The sequence below is a fragment of the Osmerus mordax genome, chromosome 21, assembly GCF_038355195.1.
Source record: "Osmerus mordax isolate fOsmMor3 chromosome 21, fOsmMor3.pri, whole genome shotgun sequence".
NCBI classification, from domain to species: Eukaryota; Metazoa; Chordata; class Actinopteri; order Osmeriformes; family Osmeridae; genus Osmerus; species Osmerus mordax.
This window is the reverse complement of record NC_090070.1, coordinates 10,782,111-10,798,879: the sequence shown is the minus strand read 5'-3', so window position 1 is coordinate 10,798,879 and position 16,769 is coordinate 10,782,111. Positions and strand designations below refer to the sequence as shown.

The following is a 16,769-nucleotide window of genomic DNA, read 5'->3' as shown; positions in this document are numbered from 1 at the left end:
TACAAACACACACACACACACACACACACACACACACACACCAGGGAGCCTCTTGATAAGTGTCGCAATGTGGGGACTGTCCATCACTGTATCATTACGGTAATTCCACATGATACATCTCCTTAATGCTTGGTGCTGTGAGGAGACGGTAGACTTATAATCTTTCATGTTTCTGCTCTCGGACACACTGCAGATTTAACCCTTGGGTCCTATGGGGGGGTCAGATGGCTGAGCGGTTAGGGAATCGGGCTACTAATCATAAGGTTGCATGACGTTGTGTCCTTGGGCAAGGCACTTCACCCTACTTTCCTTGGGGGGAATGTCCCTGTACTTACTGTAAGTCGCTCTGGATAAGAGCATCTGCTAAATGATTAAATGTAAATGTAAAATATGACTGGGCAGTATTGTTATTCCATATCAATTTATTTTTGATAGAACCGTGCAGCGTGTTTTTCTCTTCGTTTGGACGTACAAGCTGTCCATTCGCTTTCAGAGCCCTCTCAACAGCTTCTCACCGAAAGACTCAAGGATGCAGCTGTTCATGAAGCCATTTGTGACCATATGCAACCCCAACCTATGCCTTTAAATGCTCATCTGTACACTAACTGGCACACAAACCAAAAATAAGAATAAAGCCATTTAACTGTATGGCAAAAAGAAAAAAAGACTTACCTTCCTTCACTGTGTTTTCAACACTGACACTGACTTTGATCTGTCTTTGGGGATCCAAGCCTTTAAATGGAAGTGCTTTGTATCTGATGTTAGAGGAAGACAGAAAAAAAGGAGCGAAAGGAGGAGAAAAAAATACCCTAGACATCCATCTCATAATTATTATCTAAGCGTATGCCTTTGTTCTTCACTGATGGCAACTCTGACACCAAGGTTGAAAAATTCATGATTGAACACAACTGTTTGGCTAATAATGTACATGCTAGTCCTCAGGAAAGTCATGTCTTTAGATGTTGTAGCGTTGTTCAAGTTATAAAAAGGTTAATATAGCCCATATAGCTACGTGAAGTAGCTACAGGTCACAGTGTTATCAACCGTGATTTGTATTACACCGTTGGACTTGGTGTCAGCCACATGATGTGAGCTGAGAAAAATCGCATTTCTTTTTTTAAGACCACATACATTGCTGCTGAGGATCCCTGATGTAGGCTAATTTGCGCGTTTGATTCGTGACATAATGCTTAATTGGATACGTATAATTTTTTTCTCCAATTAAAAGAGCCACCCTCGAGACCAATGGCACGACACAGTTTGAGGCACTTGAAAGAGTAAATTAAGAATAAGGATTTTATCTACTGATTGGGCAGTTTGCCATTTTGCATTGTATACTGTAAATGCATGTTGATCCACTACATATGTAACGTTTCTGATTACAATATCTAAGTTATATATTAACAATGAAAAGAAGGACAAATTCAAACTAGAATAAATGTAATTCGAATTGAGAGGTTTGAGTCTAATTTAAATTGTATTTATTACGCTCAAAGACAAAACAACACCAAACAAATTAAATTGAAATACATTGATAACTGAGGTAAACAGAGAGGCAAGAATTCCCCCTATCTTTGCGCCTGGATTTTACCAGCTCCTCCCACATGCGCGCGGGGGCCTCATTTGATCAAATCCTTCAACTTGGACCACTTCGCCAGATCTCACTTTTTACAACACAGGCAATTGGACGCGCCACAACTTGCGAGCTGTTCTACAGCCTCACATCAACTGCTATAGTATCACAAAGGGAAAGCTGAGAAGAGGTGCAAACCGACTTTCATCCAGAGCATCTTTCTCATCCACCAGCTATGGAGAGGGGGGTCCGATTTTTCCCGATCTTGCGTAGTGCGTTGTGGTTTCAGCTTCTGATTATGCTTTATTTCTTTCAAGTCACCAATTCAGAGATAACTTGCAGATCATGTCAACCGGGAAATAAGTGGCGTGCCCGGGCATTACTGCTGAAAATGAGCACACGAGAATTCGCAACAGGGTTAGGAGGCGAAGTTTTGGGAAATGGAGACGGGTCAGAGAAAGGGGATTTAGCAAGCGCTGAAACTCGCCACCTTGATTGCGCAGCTGGGTCCGCCGAATGCCAAGGGAACTACGTCCATTCAAGGAGAAAAAGGAATACTGACAGGCTCCGTTCAAACAATACGCTCAGTCTAGGAATGCTGTATGAAAAACGTGAATTTGAGGAAGACAAAGTTCTAGACAGAAGAAATAACGGTTATCTCAACACTGGTGTCGGGAAGGTTCGTGTAGCTTCAACCCCTACCACTCGGCGCATGCAACGAGTTAGAAGGAACAGCCCAAGACCTAAACCTGGGGATAAAGTTAAGTTATCCGGCGCACCACAGAACCAAGAGTCGCTGCCTTTGCAAAAGCCGCACGACGGTATCACATCGCCGGCTAGGCGCAGAGTAACACGGTCCGAATTACGATGGAGCGGAGAGGACAGGAGGACAGCTGGTTCAAGGCATGATGAACTGAAGCTGACCAGCTCAACCTTCGCCTTGACCGGGGATTCGTCACATAACCAAGCCATGGTGCACTGGTCGGGGCAGAATAGCAGCGTAAGTGATTTGTTTATGTTGACCGTACTCGTAACTTGGCCACCTGCGCAGGCAGTGAAATGTTGGCAAATGGCTATCAATTTTGCATAACAGGTTTTGGTCAATAAACTTAGGTGTGTGTGTGTGTGTGTGTGTGTGTGTGTGTGTGTGTGTGTGTGTGTGTGTGTGTGTGTGAGTGGTGGAGAGAAAGTGCGAGAGAGCATGTAATGGCGCGCGCCGCGCTGCGAGTGTGGGGTTTGCAGGATTCAATCCGAGAAAGGCAACAGTGCGCGCTCTGTTTAGCTTGCGTAATTGACAGTCTATTATGCATCTGGCATGTTGTTAATTGAATCCAGTTGATAAAATGTACCTCCTATTTAGAAGAAATGGCGTAAACTAACATTCTTTGCATATCACATAACAACAAGGATTTAGTGTAGATTTGTTTATATCTACCAGAAGTTTATGAATAGTGTAATAAAAAGCTTTGGTGAGATAAACCGTCGTCATATCAGTGGTCCAAAAAATCAAATCCGTTATCATGGTTAAAATCATTTTATATCTTTATAATGTGGAACTAATGGAAAATATGTGTGAAGTTATCAGTAGGAAGTGAGATCTTGCTATATTCGCACTCTTATGGTGCTAAAACAGTCGCATCGTGTGCACAACATGCTTTAGACGCTGTCACAGATTAAATAGGCTGTTCTCCATTTTGTAACCTCCTGATATATTCGGCAAAGCCAAACAAACATGCCCTCCCTATGTATTTCCTGAAGTAGTCTTGTTTATCCTACCTTATAATTACTAATTACTCCCAACGGCTTTCTGTAACGAAAGCCATTCCATACCAACACATATCCCAAGCTCACGTTCCCTTCTCAGCCAGAAATTGGGTTCCATGCCTTTAGGTATTTGTGGGCTTGAAAGATTGGCTTGTTTCAAAGTTTGACCTTGCACTCAAACCGAGGATAGATATGTCCAAACCCCCCCCCCCCCCCCCTCCAAACATTTCGGACGTTATTATTATTATAAATAATAATAATAATATTAATATAATATTATATATAAATATAATATTATTATATTTAGTCAACAACAACAAAACTATTTTAAGGTCTTCCTCCATCCTTTCCTGAAACTGGACAGTTTCCCATCACCACCAAACTGTCATGGTGCTGGGTGATATGAATAGCCGTTTTTTCATTGCGCAACCAAAAAAACAATTCCCCCATCGACTGACGCAAGCAACTTTGTTTGAGCAAGAATAGATCCCTCATTAAATATGTAGCTAGTGGTGTTTATAAATATACGTACATCTGCATAAAGAGCCCTCTTCTCTATCATCAGAGCGGCACCATGAATAAACAGATGTGTCAGTGGTACTCTGTCAAGCACAAATGGAAGTGTATGGTTTCAAGCACTAACGCTACTGTACGTTTGCCTAACCTCTAGGGCATGTGTTCAGCCAATGTCTTAATGATCCCATATGCTAGACGGCACATCACACCAGATTGGGATGGGCCTCGTCACCATGGCCCTTGAGAAAGTGTGGATTATTCTGAAGTGCAGGGCGGTTGGGTGGAGGAAGGGGTTGTCTGTTTGGTGGGGAGGGGTGGTCTAAGGTGGAGAACACATGTAAACAGTAGTTATAAATGAAACTTTACATGTAGTCATTTAGCAGACGCTCTTATCCAGAGCGACTTACAGTAAGTACAGGGACATTCCCCCGAGGCAATTGGGGTGAAGTGCCTTGCCCCAAGGACACAACATCATTTTGCGCAGCCGGGAATCGAGCCGGCAACCTTATGATTAGTAGCCTGATTCCTTAACCGCTCAGCCATCTGACCCCCCATAGGACCCAAAGCCGTCTGACTTCCCTTATGAATGAACTGGCTGAAGGTGCGAAGGACGGTACTCTGCCTTAAACTAGTAGCATTCTGGGATTTGCTAAAGTTAGAACAAACCAGCAATTGTATATTGAACAAAGGCATGTTTTTTTTTAATAATAGATTTGATCAAAAAGTGTTTGAATATGGATAACGTTACCGGATAGTGTGTTGTCACATGGCCCTCAACTGTTGAGACTGCACGTCTGCAGTAAAGGTTAGAGCAGGGTGTGGATTCCCTTTTGGGGGCTTGTGGCATATTGCTTACACGTGCAGAACACACAAGCTGGGAGACTATGTATTTACATTATTGAAGTGTCAGGCAATTAAGTGGCTTCGACACGTCACTCAGTCCAACATGATCCAGACTGACGTGTCGTCAATCGCTTTAACAAGTTTACTCCTGAGGTTTGATCGCCTCAAAAGGATGAAGAACTTTAACACATAGATCATGGGCCTCAATACAGATTAAATGACATAGAAAATACCTGTGTTGATGATTCGCTGGAACTTCAGGACATCGGTATAGACAATGCTTTAGTGATCCACCGGAAAGTTGACTTGATACTGATGGAGCTAATTCACTATCTCTGTACACACATCAGTACATATATGTTGAACAGCTAGCAGTGCCTACTTTGGCTTTGTATATATATTGTAGAGCCAAATATTGAGTCTCCAACAGAAATTTCAAATTTTTTCTACTCTCAAACACAGCTCAGTACAGAGTAATGGAGACATTGACAACTAACAGAGGAACAGTGACAACCACCCTTGTATGAAAAAAATTGAATGAAATTTGAATCCCCGGTGATCAAGGCTTCCAGAAATAGCGGCACACCTCTGAGAGATTCTTTTGTCTCCCTAACGGTGGAAACGGTCGACGAAAATCAAACATTTTTGTCGCCAATTAGTGCAGTTGATCACACGAAGCTGCTGGGAGTGTTTGCGAGAAACACAGTCTCACCAGCTGCCGTCGCAGCCAGTCTCACGCTGATGCAGTACCGTACGTGTTGATAGATTCTATTTATGGTTCCGTAAAAGAGGAAAGTAGAACGTTTACACTACAATTAGGAACCCTTGCCCTATAACATCACTGCCCATGCATGGGTTTGCGGCCTCAGAAAATGCACGTTGTTTCCTGATTTTCAAACAATGGGAAGAGTGCCAACAGGTGTTTGTTTTCACGGCGCTGCTGTGATATGGGTGTGTGACCTGTTCATTTAAGATGTCTGAATTCAAAGAGGCAGTTTATACAAAGCAAATGCTGATGTTGGATGTCTGGCGTGAAAACGAGGACGTCAGTTGGGTCTCTTAGCGTTGTCACTCCCCACAAGTGGGGAGTGTGACCTACCTGGTGGAGCTGTGTAAAGGACAGAGAAGGTGGCTCACTTGACAGTGTTGCGATATCGGTTCCACATCTATAATTGCGGTGTACAGTATGTTGACACGCAGTAACACGGAAGTCGTTTTTTTTTTTACTCATCAGAAAGTAACCACTGAGCCACATTGCACCTCTTGTTTCACACATCTCGCCGTGAACGAACGTCGCGTCAGGGGCGGTTAATGACTCACCGTGGCTGGGTCGACAAACAGGCATAATCACCATGTTATCCGATCATCAACACGCAGAACCATCTCGACCAGATCCCAGCGCAGTGCTGCCCCATTACCCGCCCCACTGTGAGAGGTTAGTTAACTCCCGTCTGGCGTAATTGACCCCTCTGCGGTCCATGCCGTGCACAGCCGTGATCAGACGGGGAAAGAGGATGGGGGGGGGGGGGGGGGAGTTCTCGATTCACTAGGCAGCGTTTACTTACTTTTCTCTCTCTTTCTCCACACATCGCCATCATCTGCTTGTAAACAAACTCCTCTCCGTCCCAGTTTTCTCTCTCTCTCTCTTTCTTGCTCTCTCTCTGTCTCTCTCTCTCTCTCTTTCTTTCTCTCTCTGTCTCTCTCTCTCTTTCTTTCTCTCTCTGTCTCTCCCTCTCCCTCGCTCGCCTGTGGGAAGAGTTCCCACAGGCAACCATCACAAAATAACTCAAACAGTCTTGATTTGGGGGAATCTAAATAATAAAAGCTAGCAATAGTGAGCGCGTCAGCGAATCGGCGCGTAGGCAGACTCCAGACGAATAAAAGGGGGTTTATAAGTAATGTACCTGGCCACTTTAATCCAACCTTAGGGGGGCCTCAGGAGGCCACACTTCATTTCAGTAAGTGCCCTCAGGTCTTCCAGAGTGCCCTACCCTCCCACCCCTCTCCAGCTCATCACCGCACTCCACACTCCCTCACTCTTCCTCAGTTAAGATGCTCCCTCCATCATATTTTGATATGATTTAATCGTTTTTTTCGGGTCCCTCGGTCAACTTGTGGACGGGGGGGTAGTGTGAAGCGGGAGTAAATTTGCCGTTTACCAAACGGAGATGAAATCTCTGGGAGTAAGAATCGTGGAGAACCCTACTAAGTCCCTGAGCAAATGGGGTAGTGTTTGTAAACCTGCGTGGCTCCATTTCAGAGTTTATTAGTGGGATTCCATGGCCTTTCCTAGACCTTCCGTTGCAAAGTAATTGTGTTTGCGTCCATGAATTGGTGTCAACCAGTTGGCAGACGGAGAGATTGATTACAATGTTTGCAGTGTTGCTATAGAAAATAAAATCCTGCCTGTATATTCTATAGGGTGTTTATAGAATCAATCAATTGATACACAATATGGCTGATGCCTGTGTGTGTGTGTGGGGGGGGGGGGGGGTTTGATTAAAATCGATGTACATCTGTCAGTCAGGTCTGTCTGATTTGGTGAAGGAATGCAGCCGGGTGCTGTTCATCTTCTCCCAGTGAAACATCACCTGGATGGATCCCTCTGGCGTGATGCACTGTGACACAGCTTCCTCTGATAGGAGCTTATCCATCCTCACCCCGCATCCACCCCCAGCTGTTTCATGAGTGGTTGGAGGCATTATCCCTCTCCCCCCCCCCCCCTTCCCCTGCGGTTCGGTGATGGACACAGCGACGTGATTGATGCTGATGGAGGGGCCGTGTGCGTGGGATGTGAGGTGCGACGTGCGGGGCGGCGACCGTTAGAGGGCTGGCGGACCGCACTAGTGCAAAGGCCAGATGGGTCGGCTTCAAGGTGGAACACTCTGAGATCATATCCTGTCTGGATGTTAAGAGCTGTTTGGGTATCTGCCATGATTTATGAAGGGGAGCAGAGTCCAGCCTAGGTCTTGGGAGGACTCCATACATGTTTTATTCCTCCAGTAATGTATGAAAGAATGAATTTGATATAGTGATGCCTGGCCATAATTCTTATTCCACTTACAGAAATTGTTGAATGATCGAGGATGCTTTTGATCATACGGTATGTTGTCAGGATGCAATCACTATGACTAGCGATGTAGTTACACACTGCAACCCGTAACATGTTTTGTGTTGTTTGTGTATTGATTACCTGGAAACACTGTGTGCTCTATTGTGGGTAAACTGTACAAGTGGAAGCAGTCTTTCCTCCGAAATAAACATACAATCAAATATCACACCATCGAATTTGAGGCATGTTGATGGTCATTTCAACTGCAATCAAGTTGCTAAGCTCATAAAAAAAAAAGAACAAATCAATCTTTTGTAAGGAGAACAAAAGTTACGCCTGCAGTGGAGTACACTTCATTCCACGCACTCCAAATCAGCAAATTCTGTAATTCCAAATCGGATGACCCCACAGAGATGAAAAAGGGGGGGGCAAAAGGAAATGAAACGATACGATCCGGCCTCCAAAATGTGCTCGTCAGGCTCAACACACCAAAAAGGAGTGCTCTGACCCTGCGTGCTTGCAATCTGGGCAGAAGGGGAAAAAAGAAAGAAAGAAATGAATCGCTGTGCAGAGTGTATACACATTAACAGTTTCCTCGGTGAACCTGTCGCCTTTAGCCATTCAGATTGACAGGGAGGATTGTCGCCTCTATTGAAAGACAGTCAGGGGTCTCTTTCAGGGGGGAGAGTCCCATCTCACTGCTGATCAGCTGTGGAATTGTATGGGACATTTCTGTGGTACAAATTGAATCCCTGGCAATCTGTAACCCCGAGGAGTATGGCTGAAAGGGAAGATAAAAAAGGTCATCTAGGATGGAGAAGTTCTCCAGCAGACAGGAACAAGAGAGATGGTCTACTTAATCGACCAGGCCCCCATGTAATACACACACACACACACACACACACACAGATCTACATGGGGTACCGCCTCAAGCTATTAATGCCAAAAGCGTGTGTTTCTTTTGTCGAAAAACCGCTGTGAGCTGTTTGCTCTAACGCCATGTGATGACATGGAACTGGAGACAAACCTTGTTTTCACCCACTTCTCAAAGGTGATTTTCTGATGACAGGGACTTTCAAATTAAGAACAAATGCAAAACAAAATGAATCTGCCGTTTCCTGCAACTCCTTAATGGCTTTGCACACCCTCCATTCTTGAAATAGATGCGCCTCAACTCTTTTAATGAGCACTTTGTTGAAAAGTATTTTAATGGAACTTATATTAAATAAACAGCAGAAACAATGCATTTTAATTTGGCACAATGCATTTAACTCTGAGCTAAGCTGCGCTGAGAAATGCCAATGCCATTTGTACCCGACATATTCTCTCTTTCTGTGGCATTTTCTAATGATCGTGTGTGTTTAAGGGGACGAGGGTACTGGATGAAAAAGGAGGGGGGCGAGGAACGGGCTTGATCAATCTTACAAATGTAATTGACATTCCCTCCAGATGTTATTAACCCGTTAAGGAGTAGCATCACACATATGTGATTGTTCGAAAGCGGGCCCCACAGAGTACCGTCACACGTGTGATTCTGAACATTCCAACCGACTATTTCCCGATAGACAAAAACTATATGACAAACGCTATAGTATGGCTTCAAAATTTACAATTAGGAGGCTAACAAGTAACACTAGCAGGTAGTAGCATTGCTACGAGTATTATGCTAGGTTGCTAGGTAACGGAAGCTAACTAAAACTAGCTAGCTTCCGTTTTGGAAAAATAACTCACTCTGGTGGAAGCGTCAGTAATATTTAGAACTCACTCCTTAAAAGGGGCTTAAATGTGGGCTCCCACAGTGCATGTTCCCTCAGTTCCTCGCTCTCGATAAACCACATGACGATGTCAAACAGTCAGCAGAGGCTCCCAGATAAAGGCACCTGCGATTGTAGACTTGTCAACACCCTGATGTTGGGAAGAGGACAGTAAGGCCCAGATGAACACTGATCTAAGCACACTGCTGGCCTTTTATGGTTAGAGTGGAATTAGGAAGAGGGGAAAGATACGGCGATGTATCTTTTCACTATATCTTTCTCTTAAAGAGGAAGATATCGCAAAAGAGAGATGAATGCAGAAATGTAAGAGGGGTGTTTACCTTGATTCGGTATCTTCAGAATCCTCAACATGACCTCGGAAGTAACGATCCTATCATCTGTCCAGACCACACAGGGCACAGCTCTTATTCTTCTTCCTCCTGTCGGTTTAGAATTTGAGTCGCATCAACAGCGCTCTTTTAACAGATTGAATAAAGCGGTATTAATATTAAATGAGGATTTATGAGAGAGAGACAAAAAAAAATCCCTGGAAAGCAACATCAAAGGCTTGAGTTGTGGGGAAGAGCCCCTGTCTGGAGAAGGAGAGAGGCCTTTCAAAAGCAGGTGTGAATTAATACATTAAATAAATAATGTCCCAAAAATGTTCTTTCCTTTGAATCCTAAGCGATGCATATGAAAGTATACATAGTGGGCAAAACAAGCAGATGTCAGATCTGGTTGTTTACAAGGAAAGTGTTATTTGTTGACTGGGGAGCTCTTTTGTTTGTTAGTTTTTCACAGGAAGGAGGGTCTATGAGGAGGTTCTAGTTGAGTTCCCCCAGATTTTGTCGAGGGGAGCATGCACTTGTTTTGGAAACGAGAAAGGCTTAGGAGATAACGCTCGCTGCTTTTGGCAGGTCCCATCTGTGTTGCGAAGCGTCTTTTTGAAAAGCCACATCGCCAGCAGATGAAGACATCTGGTGGAGATACCTGCCACATCTGCCCTCGTCCAAACATGTTTACCTCAACCCCCCCCCGTCCCCACGTCACCGGGCAAATTACCATGTAGCCCTCAGGTTCCTTTGATCGCCTGCTCTCCCTGTGTCACCGCTTTCAAAGGCAGCATCCAGCCATCAGACCCCATTAGAAGCCACCAAAGTGATCCCTCTGACAAGCCACCTCATACAGTAGCAATTCCGGACTCATCAGTCACACTTTGAAACCGTGAATACGTTGTGAGTGGCTCACTGGATTGCTTCCTTATGTACGGTGTCGGTTGGGGAATTCATAAAGAGAGGGGTTCATGAAAGTGTGGTTTCATCTCGATCCTCATAAAGCCACGGGGTGGCCCCCTGTGTAATTGAAAGGTAGCTGTCACCATCTTCCGATCTGCCTTAGTTAATCACGCAAATCCACCCCTCCAAATACTGTCATCCAGCCATGCATCCCCATTCCGTTTCCTCCATCGAAATGTTAGTTGCATATTAAATGTGTCTGGAATAAAGATTGCGTTAATGTTTCGGTGCTTAATTTATATGTAAAGTAGGAAAGAGGTTTGGAGGTGGGGGGGAGGGGGTTGGATGTAATGCAGGTGGTGAAGTGATGGATTAGATAAGTCTCCGACAAGAGCTAGCTCAGTCATTAGTGTTTGGGGGTTGCGATTGGACGCCAGGAATTGGGGGGGGGGGGGGGGGGGGGGAATTCTGATCGAAACACTCAAGCACACACACACAAGGTGTAGTCCAGGCCACGAGCAGGCTTTCACAATGGGTGGAAGTTGCCACCAGCTCTGACTCATAGCAACGTTGACACTGAATCGAAGGAAATCACCCCTAGACTAGATGTACCTGTGTCCTGGCCATGGCCAATTGAGTTCTGCCTCCACGTATTAGTCCCTTGGATACTTTTGTACTGATGCTTCGTACTTCCTATCCAGATGGGGGAGGTGGCCTACTTGTTCCGCCTGGACTTCCAAGACGCTGTGTGAGAGATGAGGGGTGAACCAGGATCAGATTATTTCCACGAGTGGAAGTTGTGTAGAGACTGAGACATAGTTCACCTGGCGGTTGTCAGAGAAGAGAGAAAGGTTTCTCTACTCTCCGTTCGTTCCACTGACTGGAATGGAGACCCATTGTGAGGGATCTAAGGGAGTTTGTGTTTGCACATTCCATCAATGATCAATAATAGATTAATCACCGTGGTTTTATTCTGGAACCAGGTGGGTCTTTTGATATTTAAATGAGGCTTTTGAATCAGAACTGGCCCCTCGTTTGATGAAGACACCACAGAGACCATACACGTCCAAACACCAGGGTGATGGAAGTGTTGGGGATGTACAAAGGGATGGTGCTTTACAATATGTAGCTGTGACAGCGACAGGAAACTTACTCAAGTCCACATTCCAGTAGTTTATTTGTCTAGCGTTTTCAAATTTGATATCTCTTGGTTGGATTAAAAGGATATATTTCTGATATTGTGAAATCATACCTTATCATATCATAGTCAATCTGTAATAATTGAAGTATAATATAATGATAATAATTGTGATATATATATATATATATATATTGTCTGAACACCTTGAAAGAATTACCGTTTCAACAGTCAGTGATTGTATCACAACGCTTCTCATCTTTCCTCAAAGCAGGCAATATTTACCCTAATTTCCAGGATGAACATACTGATTATGATGTTTTGAAAGACAATTTAGCAACAACTTTTAATCAAATATGTCTGATTAAGGGGACTTGAAAGGCAGAGTTCAAAGCCTCAGCTGAAAAAACAATATAATCATTCAATCTACCACATGAGCATAACTAGTGATATTGTATGATCAAATAACTTCTTACTCAAGTCCAAATTATTAAAATATTTCCAAGATCACCAGGCACATACAGACGGACCTCCTACAAAGGTGACCTTTGAACTCCCCTTCCTTTGCTTGGTAACCTTCCAGTGAAAGGGGACCTCATGCTGGCTCGTGCCAGCCATATCAAAGTGGTATCTCTCCGTATTTGGCTGTCTGCCAGGACACACTTCGCCAGGTTAGTCAGGTGCCCGTGGACCCAGTGTAGGCACCCAAGGCAGGTAGTACTCCCCGGGCCAGATGGCTCAGCCGTGGGACTACGTCAGCCACGTCTCCCCCTGGGCCCCCGTCTGCTCGGTGGTCATTCAAATCTACGGGGGCCGTGAAGGTTTACCTCAGCACAAATATCATGGCCATAATCTTTTTTTTCAAAGCTCCTAAAAATATACTCTATATCCATGTTTTTTTTTTCTTTATACCCAGATGAAGACAGGGGAGTCAGGTGGCTGAGCAGTTAGGGAATCGGGCTAGTAATCAGAAGGTTGCTCGTTCGATTCCCGGCCGTGCAAAATGACGTTGTGTCCTTGGGCAAGGCACTTCACCCTACTTGCCTCAGGGGGAATGTTCCTGTACTTACTGTAAGTCGCTCTGGATAAGAGCGTCTAATAAATGACTAAATGTAAATGTAACACCTGTCGTATCATTCAGTGTCACCGCTTCCTTGTTTGAGCTGCTGTGCTCTTGTTGGATATGGATTGACTGGATATCATTGCTAGTAGGGGTGCGTTTCCCGAAAGCATCGTAAGCCTAAGTTGATCGTAGAATCCATCGTAGGACGAATCTTAGTTTTACGGGCTAAAGACATCGTAGCTAAAGTGTCTCTTGAAAATTTGTAACTCTTGAAAGTGCATAGATTAGCCTACTCCTTACGAGCATGTTTGGGAAACGCACGTAAGAAATATTGATGGTTTCGTTTTTTGCTCGATCGTTGCTACGATCCATCGTTATCGGGAAACGCAGCCCTGGCCGATTTCAAAACCACTATGTAGTAACGGTCGGGTGAAGCGATTTGAAGCGTGGGACAACCTGGAAGTCAGTGATTTGGTTTTTCGATAGCCTACTGTACCCGGCCTTGATTGCAGAAAACCTAGACGAGGAAAATCAATGTGGGGGGGAAAAAGGAAAGAGAAACTGTATAAAAGAGGGAGCCTTCAAGAGAGCTGACCACTCTGTCCAGCATCACACGGACACCCCTTCAGGCTCCACCAAGGCCAAAGTCACTGGCAGATCCGACTTTGCAAGCATATCTTTTCACTTCATATCTGTTAAACATTCAGCTGTTTGTCTCGTGTTTTCCTGGCTCTAGGCTGCAAAGGCCAGGGCCACTGAAAGTGTTATCTCGGAGATTGCGGGCTTGGATAACAAGCTTGAATGATGTTTGTGCAAATGTGGACCATCCGTTGTGATGGTAACTGAACACCTTTGTTTCAACATTCTGACAAACAAATCTTTTAAAAGCAAAACACTGCACCGCTTAGTAATATACAAAAATTGTATGTACCATTGCTGTTTTTGAAAGAAATTCATTTTCAAATTTTCAAGTCATATCTGGTCACTCATCACATTGTCAAAAGTATCTTGTGGAGGGTCTTCAGAAATGAGTTGCTTCTCTAGAGATTCACTCCACCGCCAATATCGCTATCCAGGGAACAAGAGTAAAATAAAAACTTTAAAAACTTAAAATAACAATATGTACTTTCAGCTGTTGACCAGGTAGAGGACCAATATTTGGTTTGTGTGTTGGTATATGCCACATCTACACATACTGTATCTCTCTCTATCCTTACCCTCAATCTATCTCTCTTCCTCTCTGTCTGTCTCTCCCTCTCTCTCTCTCTGTTCTCATCGCTGTCAGATTCTGACTGAATCAGGTTAGACATTGGAGGCACAGAAAACACAGGCATCCACTGATGAAAATGACAATGCATCTGTCGTGTTCCTTACATTGAGATGCGAAAGCTATTTTTCCCAAGCTGCAATAACAACTTACGTAACCCGGTGGAACCGCAAACTTCGGAGACTGTCGTGCTGTTCCCTTCCCACCCACTAATAACGTAGAACGCAGCCTGTGAAGAACATGCCAAAGGTAAACACAGAACACACATGTTCGTGATGTTCGATGCCATTTTGCAAAAATATCCATGATATCTTACTGTATGTGACATATATTATTAGATATTTGATAATGTAGTAAACTACAGACTGTGTGTGTGTTTTTGGAGCTTAACTTTATCATGCCAACAGTAAACCATTTTTCACTTAGCAAGTATGGATCATATTAGAATGTGGGAGTGTTTTACTCTACTCTATTAGAATGTGGGAGTGTTTTATTATATTCTATTATATTAGAATGTGGTAGGGTTTTATTCGATTCTATTAGAATGTGGGAGTGTTTTATTCTACTCTATTCTATTAGAATGTGGGAGTGTTTTATTCTATTCTACTCTATTCTGGGAGTGTTTTATTCTACTCTACTAGGTGTTGAATTTGGTATTCAAATCACTTCTGACCAGAAGAGCACGGATAGTTGTGACACTTCGTCAACAAACCCAGATCCCTGAGCAATGTTGCTGATGGTGTTGGTTCATTCAGAGCCAGATTGACTCAGTGTCATCTACATGTAAACTTTCCCTGTCTCTACCCTCTTCTCTGGGTTTGGTCTCTGGAGCACGTGCTTTTGCACCTCCCAGAATAAACCTGATGGCAACAAAGGCAGCACTGTTGATGTCGGTCTGAACGTCGGAATATTTTGGGCTGTTTAAAACGCACGCGTCTCTGCAAAACGAGACGTGCAAAGACACTAAAGGGGAACTGTGAAAGGAGACGGACGTTATGCATTTATGCCACCGCTGACATTGCCTGGGCGATAGTATTCTTGATTCTGTGTTTTGTGGGTCATACCAGAGAGCCGATGAATGCGTCACGATACAGATATTTGTTCCTGTGGATACATTGATTCCACCCTCCTGCTCTTTACAGAGACACACACTGAGAGTCATTATATCAAATTGACTTCACATTACTGTTGGCTACTTACATGTCCGTTGCACTGGAATATTCACTTTCAGAGGCTGTGCTGGGGTAATTGGTGGTGGTGGAGGCAATGTATTTCCCCAGCAAGACTTGAGTAACCTCAAAGACTGGACTTATTTGAAGTTATCTATTTTCATCGGGGAGGAAAGTTCTGTTTGTGTGTGCTTCACATGGAAGTGCTTCCGTCTGTCCACCTGGGACTCTTAAATATTGCTGGTTTGAGCAGTTTTAAGTAGTTTTTTTTGATGGAAGAAATTTGCAATGCTGCACCTTATTTCCCCACCTCCCTGTCTACTCTAAACCTTGCTTTCAGCGCTGCGGAAGCAAATGAAAAGGACGGCTTTTACCGCTTCTCCTCAGATTTCGCCTTCATCCGGGCGCCGTCCTCAGACCAAAGTGACTCCACTCACTCTCTTATGACTATGACAGGGCCCCTGTAGAAACAGGTTTGGATATTGTTCCTAATGAGATTTCCTCTTCCTCCTACTCCACACCCAGCCCGCCCTCCCTACCCTGCGGGTCGTGAGAGCCTGCTTAGTTCAAATGGAGAGGCCCTGTCTTCTTACCGTATTCCTCCGTCACACGGCTCCTTCAGATTCATACCTCAAGCAAATTCGCACCGTGTTTGATCCCCTCTGCCTGGTGCCGGTGAATTGATCTGAGGTGAAGACGAAGAAGAAGAAGAAGAAAAGGAAAAAAAAAAACGTAAGGTTCAGCATTCCTGGATGAAAGAGAGATCCATGCTGTGTGTATCTCCAGATCTGCTTTCCAGGGTTTTAATTGTGTGGAGGGAGAGCGAGAGAGATAGAGATAGAGAGAAAGAGAGAGAGCAGTGTAAATCTGGTTGAGGCACTGGTTAGGTTCAAATGATGGAGTGAATTGGCTCGTTAGGTGGCATCCGTGACAACTTGGTTCTTTATGTCTTCATACTGCCTGTCATCAAGTCCCCACATATGGACACATTGTAGAGAAATAATTGGACACCTTGTCAATGACAGGCTAAAAAGTGTAATACTGCACAATGATTGCAATGGGATTGCATCGATTTTCTGACTTTTGATTTCATGTACTAACGTGATTCTCTCAAATTGATCTTCTGTTACTATTTAAAACTGCCTCGTTTAGTTCAAAATGCCGTAGTTGGGCTTGTATCTAAACCCCCGTGCTCAAGAGAACGTAGTGTTCACCCATGGGAGATCCTGCAGAATACATAACACATCATTCAGACTTCTCCGAGAATTCTCGGCCATCACATATTCATGAGTTGTTATGGTAATAGAATCAGTGATGGCGCCAGCATTCCGAGAGAGAGTCAAGCTTTGCTAATGGAATCTGCTAATGAATAGAGTTTGAGCAGTCTTTCCACGA

The 16,769-nt window shown here is 44.1% G+C and overlaps 1 protein-coding gene across 1 annotated transcript in view; it reads left to right on the top strand.

The window, feature by feature from the left end:
• Positions 1-1,772: 1,772 nt before the first annotated feature.
• Positions 1,773-16,769, top strand: part of sorcs1 (sortilin-related VPS10 domain containing receptor 1) — an 88,726-nt gene continuing 73,729 nt past the window's right edge. Inside the window, 1 exon segment of the mRNA XM_067259137.1 lies at positions 1,773-2,573. Within this exon segment, the coding sequence (XP_067115238.1) occupies positions 1,809-2,573 (765 nt within the window). The 5' untranslated portion in view covers positions 1,773-1,808.